The 12,486-nt window shown below is 33.6% G+C and overlaps 1 protein-coding gene across 1 annotated transcript; it reads left to right on the plus strand.

Annotated features, from left to right (window-relative positions):
- Nucleotides 1–790: 790 nt before the first annotated feature.
- Nucleotides 791–1,398, plus strand: LOC111984115 (large ribosomal subunit protein eL38z/eL38y; the record flags this gene model as incomplete). The annotated part of the gene is given in 2 exon segments (XM_065772059.1): nucleotides 791–974; nucleotides 1,122–1,398. Coding segments are annotated over 2 exon segments (207 nt in total), but the record flags the coding sequence as incomplete, so codon positions are not given.
- Nucleotides 1,399–12,486: the final 11,088 nt, after the last annotated feature.

A 12,486-nucleotide genomic window follows, 5' to 3' on the forward strand; every position in this document is an offset into this window, starting at 1 on the left:
TGACCAATCAATTCTATTTCCCTGTATTGTTTTGTTGGATAGATGTAGATGGTGCTTGGTAATGTAAAAAGAAACTTGATGAGTGATACAGAGAGGTTTTTCTTTCTTATATATGACTTTCCCTTCACACAAATGCATAAAAGAGTCTGCAGATGCAGGGATATCTGAAGTTAAGTTCAAGCACTATCTGCTACATCTTTCTAGATATATGTGCTGGATAGCATTAGCTTTTGTTCCTATTCTGAGGTTTGGACATAGTGGAGCGTTCTAATAGGTTGAAATTGTGGTTTTTCATTTAGAAGACATCACCTATCTCTTATTGCTGTGAATTTTATTCTACAATTCAAATCTTCCTTATTTCAGTTGGGTTCTAAATTTTGTATTGGGATCAATGTCTGATTGCTGAAATTGTTACACTCTTATCAAAATTTCCTTCTTAAAGGCTTAGGATGTTCTCTACTCATAACCACAAAAGTCATAATTTTAGTGTCAAATTATCTTGAATTTGAAAGAGAAATTTGATTTTAAAATTTAAATTATATCTTGATCATGGCGATATTTATTAATACATCTTGCTCTAATGAATTCTTGAGAGGCGTACTTATAAAAAAAAATGAATGGTTGAGAGGCGTAAGATATTGTACCATATCTTTTGTTATCTGATTATCCTTCTTTTGATGCAATTCAAAGTGATTTATATTGATCTTGATTTGCCAACTCTTCATTTTCTTATTTGATTGCCTTGTCAATTATTTCGCTAATTGTTTCTGTTATCTGTTCCAATACACAGCCTAAGCAAATCCACGAGATTAAAGATTTCCTTCTCACTGCAAGAAGGAAAGATGCACGTTCTGTGAAAATCAAGAAGGGCAAGGATGTTGTCAAGTTCAAGGTCCGTTGCTCCAAGTACCTGTACACACTTTGTGTGTTTGACGCGGAGAAGGCTGAAAAGTTGAAGCAATCTCTCCCTCCTGGTCAGTATGAAAAAATTACTTTTTATTAATGGGCATGATGGGTGCATTTGGTGTCTTATTTTGGTTTCTTACCTTTCATCTTTGGGTACTGAAAGACTTTATTTCTATTGACAATTAGCTGACTTTTCCTGGCTTTCTTGTTTGCAGGTTTGAGCGTGCAAGACCTGTGAAAATGGGACCTGGACCAACATGTCAAATGGTTACTAGAGAGAATGAGTTTTTGCTTTTTTTTTGTGCTTTTTCTCAGTAGTTGAAGTACTTAATTTCTAATGGGTTTGGGCCTGGTCATCCACTAAGTTCTAGGAGGATATGACCCCTCAAAAGCATTTGAAAATCTGAACTCAGGAATTTTGCATTATTGCAGTTTCCTTTGGACATTTGTTTGTTTTTTCTGTTTGTTCAATTTATGGATGGTTTAGCTGTATTCTTTATCTTTACCTTTTCGGTTTGAAATTGGTTTGAAATTAGTTTGAGGCTACGCGATTTCTTCAATTTTTTGCAAATAGAATGATGCTCCTGGGTTGGACTAGTCTGTTAATAGGCTAGACTAGAAGCAGCAGAGTGGAATATTATAGTGGCCAGGTTGTTAAGCATGTTGCATATGTTCTCTTGCATTTAAGCTTACCTGATCCCTGCGGATTGGATTATATTATTTGTAACTGTTGCTGTGTCTATTTGTTTGTCATAGATTTCCACATCCTGCAATGTAAGGTAACTGTGTTTCATCGTTCATGTTAAACCTAAAAATTAAGAGCTCTTGCACCATAGGTGTAAAATAAAAAAAGTGCATAATTTTACACAATTTTACACGTTGCTCAAAATCTAGCCACATCTGTCCATTTATATTATTGTTTATATCCAATATTGCTATGGTAACTCTGCAAATATGCATGGTTAGAGCACTCGTAGCAGTAGTGCTATATTTTAGCTCCTCAAGCACCAAAATTATGCTCTAGCAGTGGAGTTAAATCTATAAATGTGCACTGTTCATGATAGCTAAACAAAAAAAAAAAAAAAAAAAAAATTTTTGAAAATCTTGATACCCTCTCTCTGTTTTGTATTTTGGGTTTTGTTTAATACTGAATCTGAATCTGAATCAATAAAGTTATGGCTTTGAAAATAGTGAATCAAGATCAAGATGTTTATTTTTTCAAGTTTTATTTGCAAATAAAACTTAGGGATTTGAAAAAATGATAACCCATGTGCTTGGCTAAATCTTTGTTGTGTAGTAACAACATACTGAATACTGCATTTTTTTTTTTTAAAGCCCAAATAGAAAATTTTTGGAAAAAAACCAGAGGGCCAACTGGCCCAAACTCCAAGCCTAAAAACCGAAACTGACTAAAGCCGAAACAAACCGAAACCGACGGTTTTTCAACTATTTCGGTCGGTTTCGGTTGAGACTTTTACAAACTGAAAATTTCGGTTTCAATTGGCCGGATAAAAAAAACCGACCGAACCAAACCGATTACAGCCCTAATACGTACTTATACTTTTTCCTATTTGCATGCTATTAACATGCAATCGTGTCTGCGACATACTCAGCGTCCGACATAGACACAGGAGATTTTGCCATGTTCTTGCTTCTAAGCTTATTTACATGCTTTACATGCCTCCCGCTTAGTCAGTTAAAACCATCTTATTAGTCCATTGAAGACCCATAACTGACCCCAAAAGTTTGGGGGATTAATACTTTGTTGTTGTTGATGCAGACCTTACATGCTTCAAGCAATTATGCATCAAAGAATGAAGATCCAGAATATCAATTGGTGTTGCTTCCCTCATAACTAAATCATTTAGAAACATAATATTCTATAACTACGAATAAATTAAACATCTAGATAATATCATTTTTATTTTTTGGGGGCTAATTTAGAATAGTCTCAATAAAATATTAAAAAATATATTAATTATAAATTCTTAAAAAATAAAAGTCATATTCTAGTGCTTTTAATACAAACATACTTAGAGCATTCACATCAGGTCGTCTAAAGTTTTTTGTCTATTTTAGCATAAGAACCCACTTTTTCACTTTTACACAAACACTTTACAAAAACACATCCATCAATTTATCTATTATATACACTATTTTATTTAAATAATATTTTTCCTCACTTTTGTAATTATTTCTCACCTACTCTCACCTAGCACTCTTTCTCCCCTTTTTCTTTGAACACAGACTCCCTTTCTTCTTCTTTTCCTTATATTTATTTTCCTTGAACGTGCCTCTCTTTCTTCTCCTCCTTCTTCATTTGCAATTTGGGTTTTATTGTAGAGTATGATTTTTGGTTTGCAATTTGGGTTTGATTATGGATAGTGATTTTGGGCAGAGAAAGCAAAGATTTTGGGTGGAGAAAATAGTGATAGGCAGAGAGAGCAAAGATTTTGGGGAGAGAAAATTGTGATTTTGGGTGGATTTGCAGTTGGTTTTCTTCTTCTTTCTTTCTTCTTCTTCTCCTTTTTTCAATTTGGATTTGATTATTTATATGAATTTGTATGAGTTTGATGAATTTGGACCTAGATTTAGAACGATTTTTGATGATTTGTGCAAATTTTTGTTGCTAGATTGAAGAAAAGGTAAAGGAGGAAGAGAGAGCATTGGATGAGAGAGAAAATAAAGTAAAATAATCATTTAGAAAGCTACAATGAGATCATCCATAACAGTAGAGCTAAAAATTTAGCTATTTAGCTCCACCAAAAGTTACTTTATCTATTTTACTTATACACATGCTGCAGCAATGGATCTATTTTAGCTTTCAACACAATAAAATAATANAGAAAATAAAGTAAAATAATCATTTAGAAAGCTACAATGAGATCATCCATAACAGTAGAGCTAAAAATTTAGCTATTTAGCTCCACCAAAAGTTACTTTATCTATTTTACTTATACACATGCTGCAGCAATGGATCTATTTTAGCTTTCAACACAATAAAATAATATAAACATCACAATAAAATAATATAACCACTATAATAAAATAATATATCTCACTACCCAAAAAACATCCACAGCACCAATCACAACCACCTCTACCAGCAGTTACAACCACAACCACCACCACTACCACCACCACCACCACCACCACCACTAGTAGTCCACAGCATGGAAAAAAAAAAAAAAAAAACTCAAATCTCCAATCTATTTCCTCAATCCAAACCAAACAAAATCACCAATCACAAACAAAATAAAAAATCACCAATCACAAACAAGCACAACGTCGGCGAGCTGGATCGACGAAAAGGGTGGGTCAACGAGCTCCATGGGTTCCCAGTCAGGTATCCAATATTCACTAGCAAGCACTCCAATCGACGACGTGAGTCTGAGGCGAACGACAGCGTGGGTCGATGACGTCGAGCTTCGGTAGCGGCGACGTTGACGATGAGTCAGGCCGACGGCGGTAAACAGTGTGAGCTTGAAAAACCAAAGTTGAGAGATTGAGAAACCGAAGTTGAGAGAGTGAGCTTGAGAGAGATGAGCTTCAGAGAGAGAGAGAGAGAGAGAGAGAGAGAGAGAGAGAGAGAGAGAGAGGCACAGTGGAAGAAAGAAAAAAGGCATTGTATTATTTTAATCACTGGAGAAAAGAGACTCACCATGAGTCTTGACTCTTGAGATGAGAAGCCGATGATCAAGTAGATTTGGAGCTCTTTTATGGCTTTGCGGAGATGGTCCTCGGCTTCCCGGAGGTAGCGCTTGGCATCAACGTTGTCTTGGAGTGGTGGCGATGGTGGAGACCCTGCTACTGATGCCATTTTTGTCGCACAGCCACAATCACAGCGAGAAGAGAGGGTGGCGTGGGGAGGGCAGCGAGTGGAGGCGACAGAGGTAGATTGGCGTGAGAGGGAGTGTGGAGTGGAGGCCAGAGTGAGGCTGTCTGAAGTCTGAATGTGAGAGAGAGGAAAGTGTGAGAGTGAAATCTGAAAAATGTGGGGTATGTTGGGGAGGGATTTCTAACTCTTGATTTTATACTCTAATTAATTTTAGTTTAATTAAATATTTACTTAGTTTAATTATAGGTGATTAGTCTAATGAGTTTTAAAATGCTATGTTTACTTAGTTTATTCGGCCGTAGCATTTGAATTTTGAAATGAAATTATAGAGGCCCACTGCCCAATTGTTAGTCACTAAGTTATATTAAAATGAAATGATGGTTGATAGAGGTCCACTGCCGAACACAAAACTACCACCAAAGCATATCTTTTTTTTTTTTTTTTTTTGGGAGAATAGCCAAAGCATATCTCACTGATCTCAAAGAGTTAGAGTTAATATTTACAAAATATTATATATTTAAGCACTACTTTGAGAATATACAAACTCACCCAGAGGCTGTTTTACGTGGTGCAAAATCTCTCCTCTTTGAATACCAAACGCTGATGGCCGACAAGAGGATATAATTTATTTGGTTTTGGCAGCCTTTTCCTGCCAGTGCTTCAGTATTATATATTATCTTGTCAGGCTTGGAGTATTATATTGGTTAGCATGTCCTTGTTTTGAAGCCTAGTCAGTTGTAAGCTCAGGACCCTTTTATACTTCTTTATAACTTTTGTACTTTTACTATCCTACCTTCTTCAGTCAAAAATATAAAATATAAAATAATAATATATAATAATATATTTCAGTTTGGTTCGGTCGGTTCGGTGTATTAAAATTTGCAACCGAAAACCGAACTGAAATTTTCGATTTTTTACATAATAAAACCGAAACCGAACCGAACCAAAATTTCGGTTCGGTTTCAGTCGGTTTGAAGCGATTTTTTCGGTTCTTCGGTTTTTTGCACACCCCTAGTACATATCTGTACTATTTATAACATGATTTCCCTCTTTGAATTGGACTTTTTTTATGGTTCAAAAATACCTTTGCATTCAATGTTTAATGAATGAAAATAATTGAGGATAAAGCAGTAAAAATCCACCTATTAACACCCCCTAAAAAAATGTCTGACTATTGCATTCTCCCATCACTTTACAAATTGAAATTTAAATGTTTAGTCTTCCACTCTTTTAGAAATTCAAATTTCCTCTTATCATCAAGAAGTTACAATGTTGTCCAATATCTATCCTCAAGTCTCCTGCAAATTCCAAAAAACACACACAAGTAGTGAAAAGAATGAGTTGAGGCTGCAAATTCCAAAAAACACACACAAGTAGTGAGAAGAATGAGTTGAGGCAACAACACAAATAGAATTTGAAGGCACTTAATAAAATATTTCTTTTTATTAATATCATTCTCTAATGAGATAATTAACAATACAAACACTCATAGGATGGTTTTTAATATTCTGTCTTTATCAAAATTTGTTCATATTACTTTTCAAAGATCCTTTTTTTTTTTTAGTACTTCACTGGCCATTTTTTTTTGTACTTTGACGTATTTGCTTAGATAAAGTTTTAGTTTAATTGTTTTCAGAATTATATTTTCCTTTATTCTGAATTTTTAAGTTGGTATTTTATTTATTTCATTGTTCCATTCTTTTGCTTGAAGGCATTTTCATTTTTTTTTCTTTTATATATTTCATTTGAATGTTGTTGATTAGATTTAAAAAGAAGGCACAAGAACTTTACCCTCGCTGTCCATCAACGATTATACTGTTTAGTTATTTAGCACTATGGAAATTAATTTCTTAACTATGCTACTGCTACTTTGATTAGATTTGTCACCCAAGCTAATTTCAAATTTTTAATTCAATGATTGTGTAATTACTAACATTTGAACATTAGTAAAAATAAGGGAATCTATTTTGTGATTGGAAAATATGACACCCCAAATTGAGATGAATAAAAAATTAAAACACTAAACCAAAATAATAAATGAATAGATTCTCAAAAAAAAAAAAAAAAAAAAATAAGACTCATCTCTGATTTTTTTCTAGCACTCAATATATTGACTCCAAGAATATCGAGTTTACTGTTTGGAGACTAGCAAGGTTATGAGGCATCTAATTAAAAAAACTCCCTCCTCAGTTGGTACAACATAAACCGACTAGCTGAATTATCTTTTCGGTCTAGGGTAAAAGCCTTTGCCTTTCCATATCCCAAATTCTGGTTGTCCTCAACCTCTTATGCTCCTCAATCCAATCCATTAACTAATGCATGCTCCGACGTGGTTTTATGGTAAGCAACTTCAAAGGTTGGAGTGTGTAGGATGCCCACCTTGAAGGTTCTAACAGCAACATCTTCAAAATCACCATCAATCTTATTATAAGTCTCCTAATATTTGTCAAAGTAATTTTTCAAGGTCTCACTTCTTTCATCGACATCGAGAGCAAAAATTCCAAGGCCTAAGAACCCGACTACATGTCATAAATCTCGCCCCAAATGCCTATGGTAATTCTTCAAAAAAGTGTTTAGATCCCTCTTCAAGACCATCGAACCATCTCATGGCTACTTGGAATAGATGACCATTCTTTGATTAAAATGGCTTACACATTCGACAGGGTCGGTCTTGCCATTATAAATTGTAAAAGTAGGCTAGTTGAAGCGACGAGGGAGCTCGGCCTACTTGATACACTGAGAAAAAGGGGAGCGAGATATTTGGAGGAGAGCTTTTCCCATGGCATCATTTCCTTGGCCTCTCCTTGGTGGGGTCTTAGACCTCCTATGATAATGTTTTCTTCTAGAGGTGTGGTGTGATGATGACGTGAATGATTCACTGGGTGAAGTTCTACTCCGAGGTCGGTAACTTCCATCACTTTCTGAGCTAGAACTTTGATCTAGGGTAGAAGTCCTTCGCTCCCTTATGCGAGTTTTGCAACGAAGTCGTCGACGCAATCATTCCACTTTCTTCTCAAGATTATACACTTCCTCATCTTGTGAGTTATGACTAGCTTGATACTAGCCAGTTCGCTCAGAATGGACAAACGGTGCCCTTTCGTTATAAGTATGAGCTGCGTGACGATCCCTCCTTTGATCAAGATTAACAAAGTGGTCCCTACACTGAGACCCCATGGACTGATCCACTTTGCTTGGGACTGGCCATGTTATGAAGTTTTTCAAGAGTATTTAGGGGAAATTTCCCATAGACGGTGCCAATTGTGGTAAGCAAAAATTAAGTAACGTACAAATGTCACTACTTTTACTCTCACAATAAATTTTTAAGAGGAGGGATGCTCAATCAACCATAAATACCTTAAGGAAAGAAGAAATATTATAAATAGTGTGTTAGACTTGATTCCAAATATATACAAAAGGTCTCAAGTAAGAAACATTTTTTAAGTGTTGATTATTGGGTCCTCGGGTTTAGTCCAAGGAAGAGATTGCAGAGAGTTTCTAAGTTCTCAGTCCAAAAGTCCCCAGATCCAAGGGCTTTTTGGCTTTATATAATCAGTCAAGATGCATTTGAACTCTACATTTGAAGGATAGGATCGGATTTCCTTGATACTTGTCTCATCAAGGCCTTACCAGAAGGTTTTTACACTAAGGTATGAGCTGTGTGGATACTATTCACAAGTCATTTCCTCATTAATGCAGCCAGCTAAATGGTTGTAGTGCATTTAATACAGAGGGGATGGTTGCTTTATCCTCTCCTTTTTTTTCTTCTTTGCTCTGCACTGAGTAACCCTTTTCACCTTCGATCCGCATCCAACTTCCTTTAGCTTTGGTTCTCAGCTTACCAAGGTAAGCTGGTGTCCTCGAAGTCCTCGTCCATTGTAATCTTTCTACCTTTGCACAAGGTCACTAGTATCTTTCTGAGGACGTTCTGCTAATCTTTCCCATGGTTCGCTTCCTCGGGAACGTCTTTAATGATTTTATTTGTATTCTTGGATCCTCGTCCCCTCACAGAAGATATCGTTGCAATAACTTGACCCAAATTATTTTTGTCAATTATTTTCAATCTATTGCAATAAATTTTGTAAAATAATAGCCTATTGCTACAAGACATTCGAGGTAATAAATTGTTTATTGCAACAACAAATATATTATTACATCAAAATTGTTATTAAAATATTTGAAGTTTATTTCAATGAAATTTTTTGTAACTGTGAGAGACCGAGGAACTTGAGTACTCTCAAAAAAGAGATTTGGGTACTTTAAGGCACCTCTCTTTTTGGGTAAGTGGTGTGGAGTCGCCACTTATTTTTGTATACAAAAAAATAAGAAAAAATAAATACAATTACATATGCAAAATACTTCAAATGTCATTGATTAAATAAATAAAGTACAATTTGGTAGATTAACCTTACAAGGCTTTGGTCCTAGTTACAATCTATGCAAAAAAGGAAAATACAAAACTTCGGTCCTAGTTACATTCTACCAAAATTAAAGACAAAACACTAGTCTACCTATCCAAAATCCTAAGTTCAGGGACTAGGTTACGGAATGAGAAGATATTAGGCACCCATTCCACCCAGACAAATTCTAGTATTCTAGACTCTAATGACCATTATATACCATTTTTGTATGATGCTAAATGATACGTCATAATACACATGACAACAACTTGACAAAATTAATTTAAACAAATTTGTCTTATGAACATGTCCTCTTTTTAAAGAAAAATCAAATATGTCTTGAAAATTTAAAAAAACAAAAATAAGATTAGATTCGTAAAAATCAGATCTGTTTTTGTAAATTTAAAAAAAAAAAATGAGACTTGGTTTGTAAAAATCAGATATGTTTTGAAAAGTTTAAAAAAAAAAAAAGATATTTAATTTGTAAAAAGGATATGTTTTGAAAAAGTAAATAAAAAGACTTTTAAAAGAAGATTCACATTCATGGAAAGACTTTAACCTAACTCTTAATTTCTTCTTTGAGATTTCAAAATCTGCAATTTTATGAGAAAGAAAACTTTTTCAAAAAAAAAAAATCAGATAAGTTTTATAAACAAAAAAATACAGATCTGTATCTTAGGAAAATACAGATCAGTTTTGTGTTTGAAAAAAAATTAGATCTGCATCTAAGGATGATACAGATCTGTTTTGTGTTTGAAAAGGATTCAAATTTGCTTCTAAGAAGATACAAATCTGTTTTGTGTTTAAAAAAAATTCAGATCTGCATCCAAGGAAGATACAGATCAGTTTTGTGTTTGAAAAAAAGGTTTTAATGATCATTAACAGATTTTGAAATCAAAGAAAAAATTACAATAGACAATCAACTAAAAAACATGTCAAAGAAAACTTCAACTAAATATCTAAGCATAGCAAATATGAATTTAGAACAAGGCACAATAAAAGTTAAACATATTAACCACATTCATGCAACAAACAATCACAACATATTAACTAATGGAAAAGAAAAAAAAAACAGATAGAAGAATGAAACTAGATACCTCTTGCATGAGCGTGCTCTTTGACAGAAGAATATTTTAGAAATCAAAGAATTTTTCACCTCTTTGAGGTTTAAAATATGTTACTTACAAAAAAGAAGTTCTTAAAGCAAAAGCTTCCAAAACGTCTTTAGCGTAAGGGGAGCAAAGAAGTCAAAAAAAAAATAACCCTTAATTCTGATCTTTTTCCTCTATTTATCGAGGTTAGGATGCTTAAAAAATAAGTTGCATGAGATCAAATACGAATTGGAACGTGTCCTTATCTCTAAAAAGTTGAAAAAGATAGGCTTTATCTCAATTAGGAATCTCCCAGGCCAGAAAAGATAGGTTTCCTCTTTTTCGAATTCAAATAAATAACAGATGATGAGATATAGAGACGGTGTACTTTAGGGTTCCAACTCCGCTAGAGGCATTGGTGGTAAACGGAATATCAAGCTAATAGCACCAATCGACAAAACAGTGCTGACGAAGTGACTATAAACACTGATGAGAATATCTAAGTTGTTGGACAATTGAGAAAGAGAGAGACAGGGAGATCATGTCACAATCTTGTCTCAACCATGTCTCAAATAACACTTTGATGAGACTCTCTTTATTTATTTATTCATTTTTTTTTTTTTTTTTTTTTGAGAATCTATTCATTTATTATTTTGGTTTAGTGTTTTAATTTTTTATTCATCTCAATTTGGGGTGTCATATTTTCCAATCACAAAATAGATTCCCTTATTTTTACTAATGTTCAAATGTTAGTAATTACACAATCATTGAATTAAAAATTTGAAATTAGCTTGGGTGACAAATCTAATCAAAGTAGCAGTAGCATAGTTAAGAAATTAATTTCCATAGTGCTAAATAACTAAACAGTATAATCGTTGATGGACAGCGAGGGTAAAGTTCTTGTGCCTTCTTTTTAAATCTAATCAACAACATTCAAATGAAATATATAAAAGAAAAAAAAATGAAAATGCCTTCAAGCAAAAGAATGGAACAATGAAATAAATAAAATACCAACTTAAAAATTCAGAATAAAGGAAAATATAATTCTGAAAACAATTAAACTAAAACTTTATCTAAGCAAATACGTCAAAGTACAAAAAAAAATGGCCAGTGAAGTACTAAAAAAAAAAAAGGATCTTTGAAAAGTAATATGAACAAATTTTGATAAAGACAGAATATTAAAAACCATCCTATGAGTGTTTGTATTGTTAATTATCTCATTAGAGAATGATATTAATAAAAAGAAATATTTTATTAAGTGCCTTCAAATTCTATTTGTGTTGTTGCCTCAACTCATTCTTCTCACTACTTGTGTGTGTTTTTTGGAATTTGCAGCCTCAACTCATTCTTTTCACTACTTGTGTGTGTTTTTTGGAATTTGCAGGAGACTTGAGGATAGATATTGGACAACATTGTAACTTCTTGATGATAAGAGGAAATTTGAATTTCTAAAAGAGTGGAAGACTAAACATTTAAATTTCAATTTGTAAAGTGATGGGAGAATGCAATAGTCAGACATTTTTTTAGGGGGTGTTAATAGGTGGATTTTTACTGCTTTATCCTCAATTATTTTCATTCATTAAACATTGAATGCAAAGGTATTTTTGAACCATAAAAAAAGTCCAATTCAAAGAGGGAAATCATGTTATAAATAGTACAGATATGTACTAGGGGTGTGCAAAAAACCGAAGAACCGAAAAAATCGCTTCAAACCGACTGAAACCGAACCGAAATTTTGGTTCGGTTCGGTTTCGGTTTTATTATGTAAAAAATCGAAAATTTCAGTTCGGTTTTCGGTTGCAAATTTTAATACACCGAACCGACCGAACCAAACTGAAATATATTATTATATATTATTATTTTATATTTTATATTTTTGACTGAAGAAGGTAGGATAGTAAAAGTACAAAAGTTATAAAGAAGTATAAAAGGGTCCTGAGCTTACAACTGACTAGGCTTCAAAACAAGGACATGCTAACCAATATAATACTCCAAGCCTGACAAGATAATATATAATACTGAAGCACTGGCAGGAAAAGGCTGCCAAAACCAAATAAATTATATCCTCTTGTCGGCCATCAGCGTTTGGTATTCAAAGAGGAGAGATTTTGCACCACGTAAAACAGCCTCTGGGTGAGTTTGTATATTCTCAAAGTAGTGCTTAAATATATAATATTTTGTAAATATTAACTCTAACTCTTTGAGATCAGTGAGATATGCTTTGGCTATTCTCCCAAAAAAAAAAAAAAAAAAA

This window comes from Quercus suber, unplaced genomic scaffold (assembly GCF_002906115.3).
Source record: "Quercus suber isolate HL8 unplaced genomic scaffold, Cork oak 2.0 scaffold_53, whole genome shotgun sequence".
Lineage (NCBI taxonomy): Eukaryota > Viridiplantae > Streptophyta > Magnoliopsida > Fagales > Fagaceae > Quercus > Quercus suber.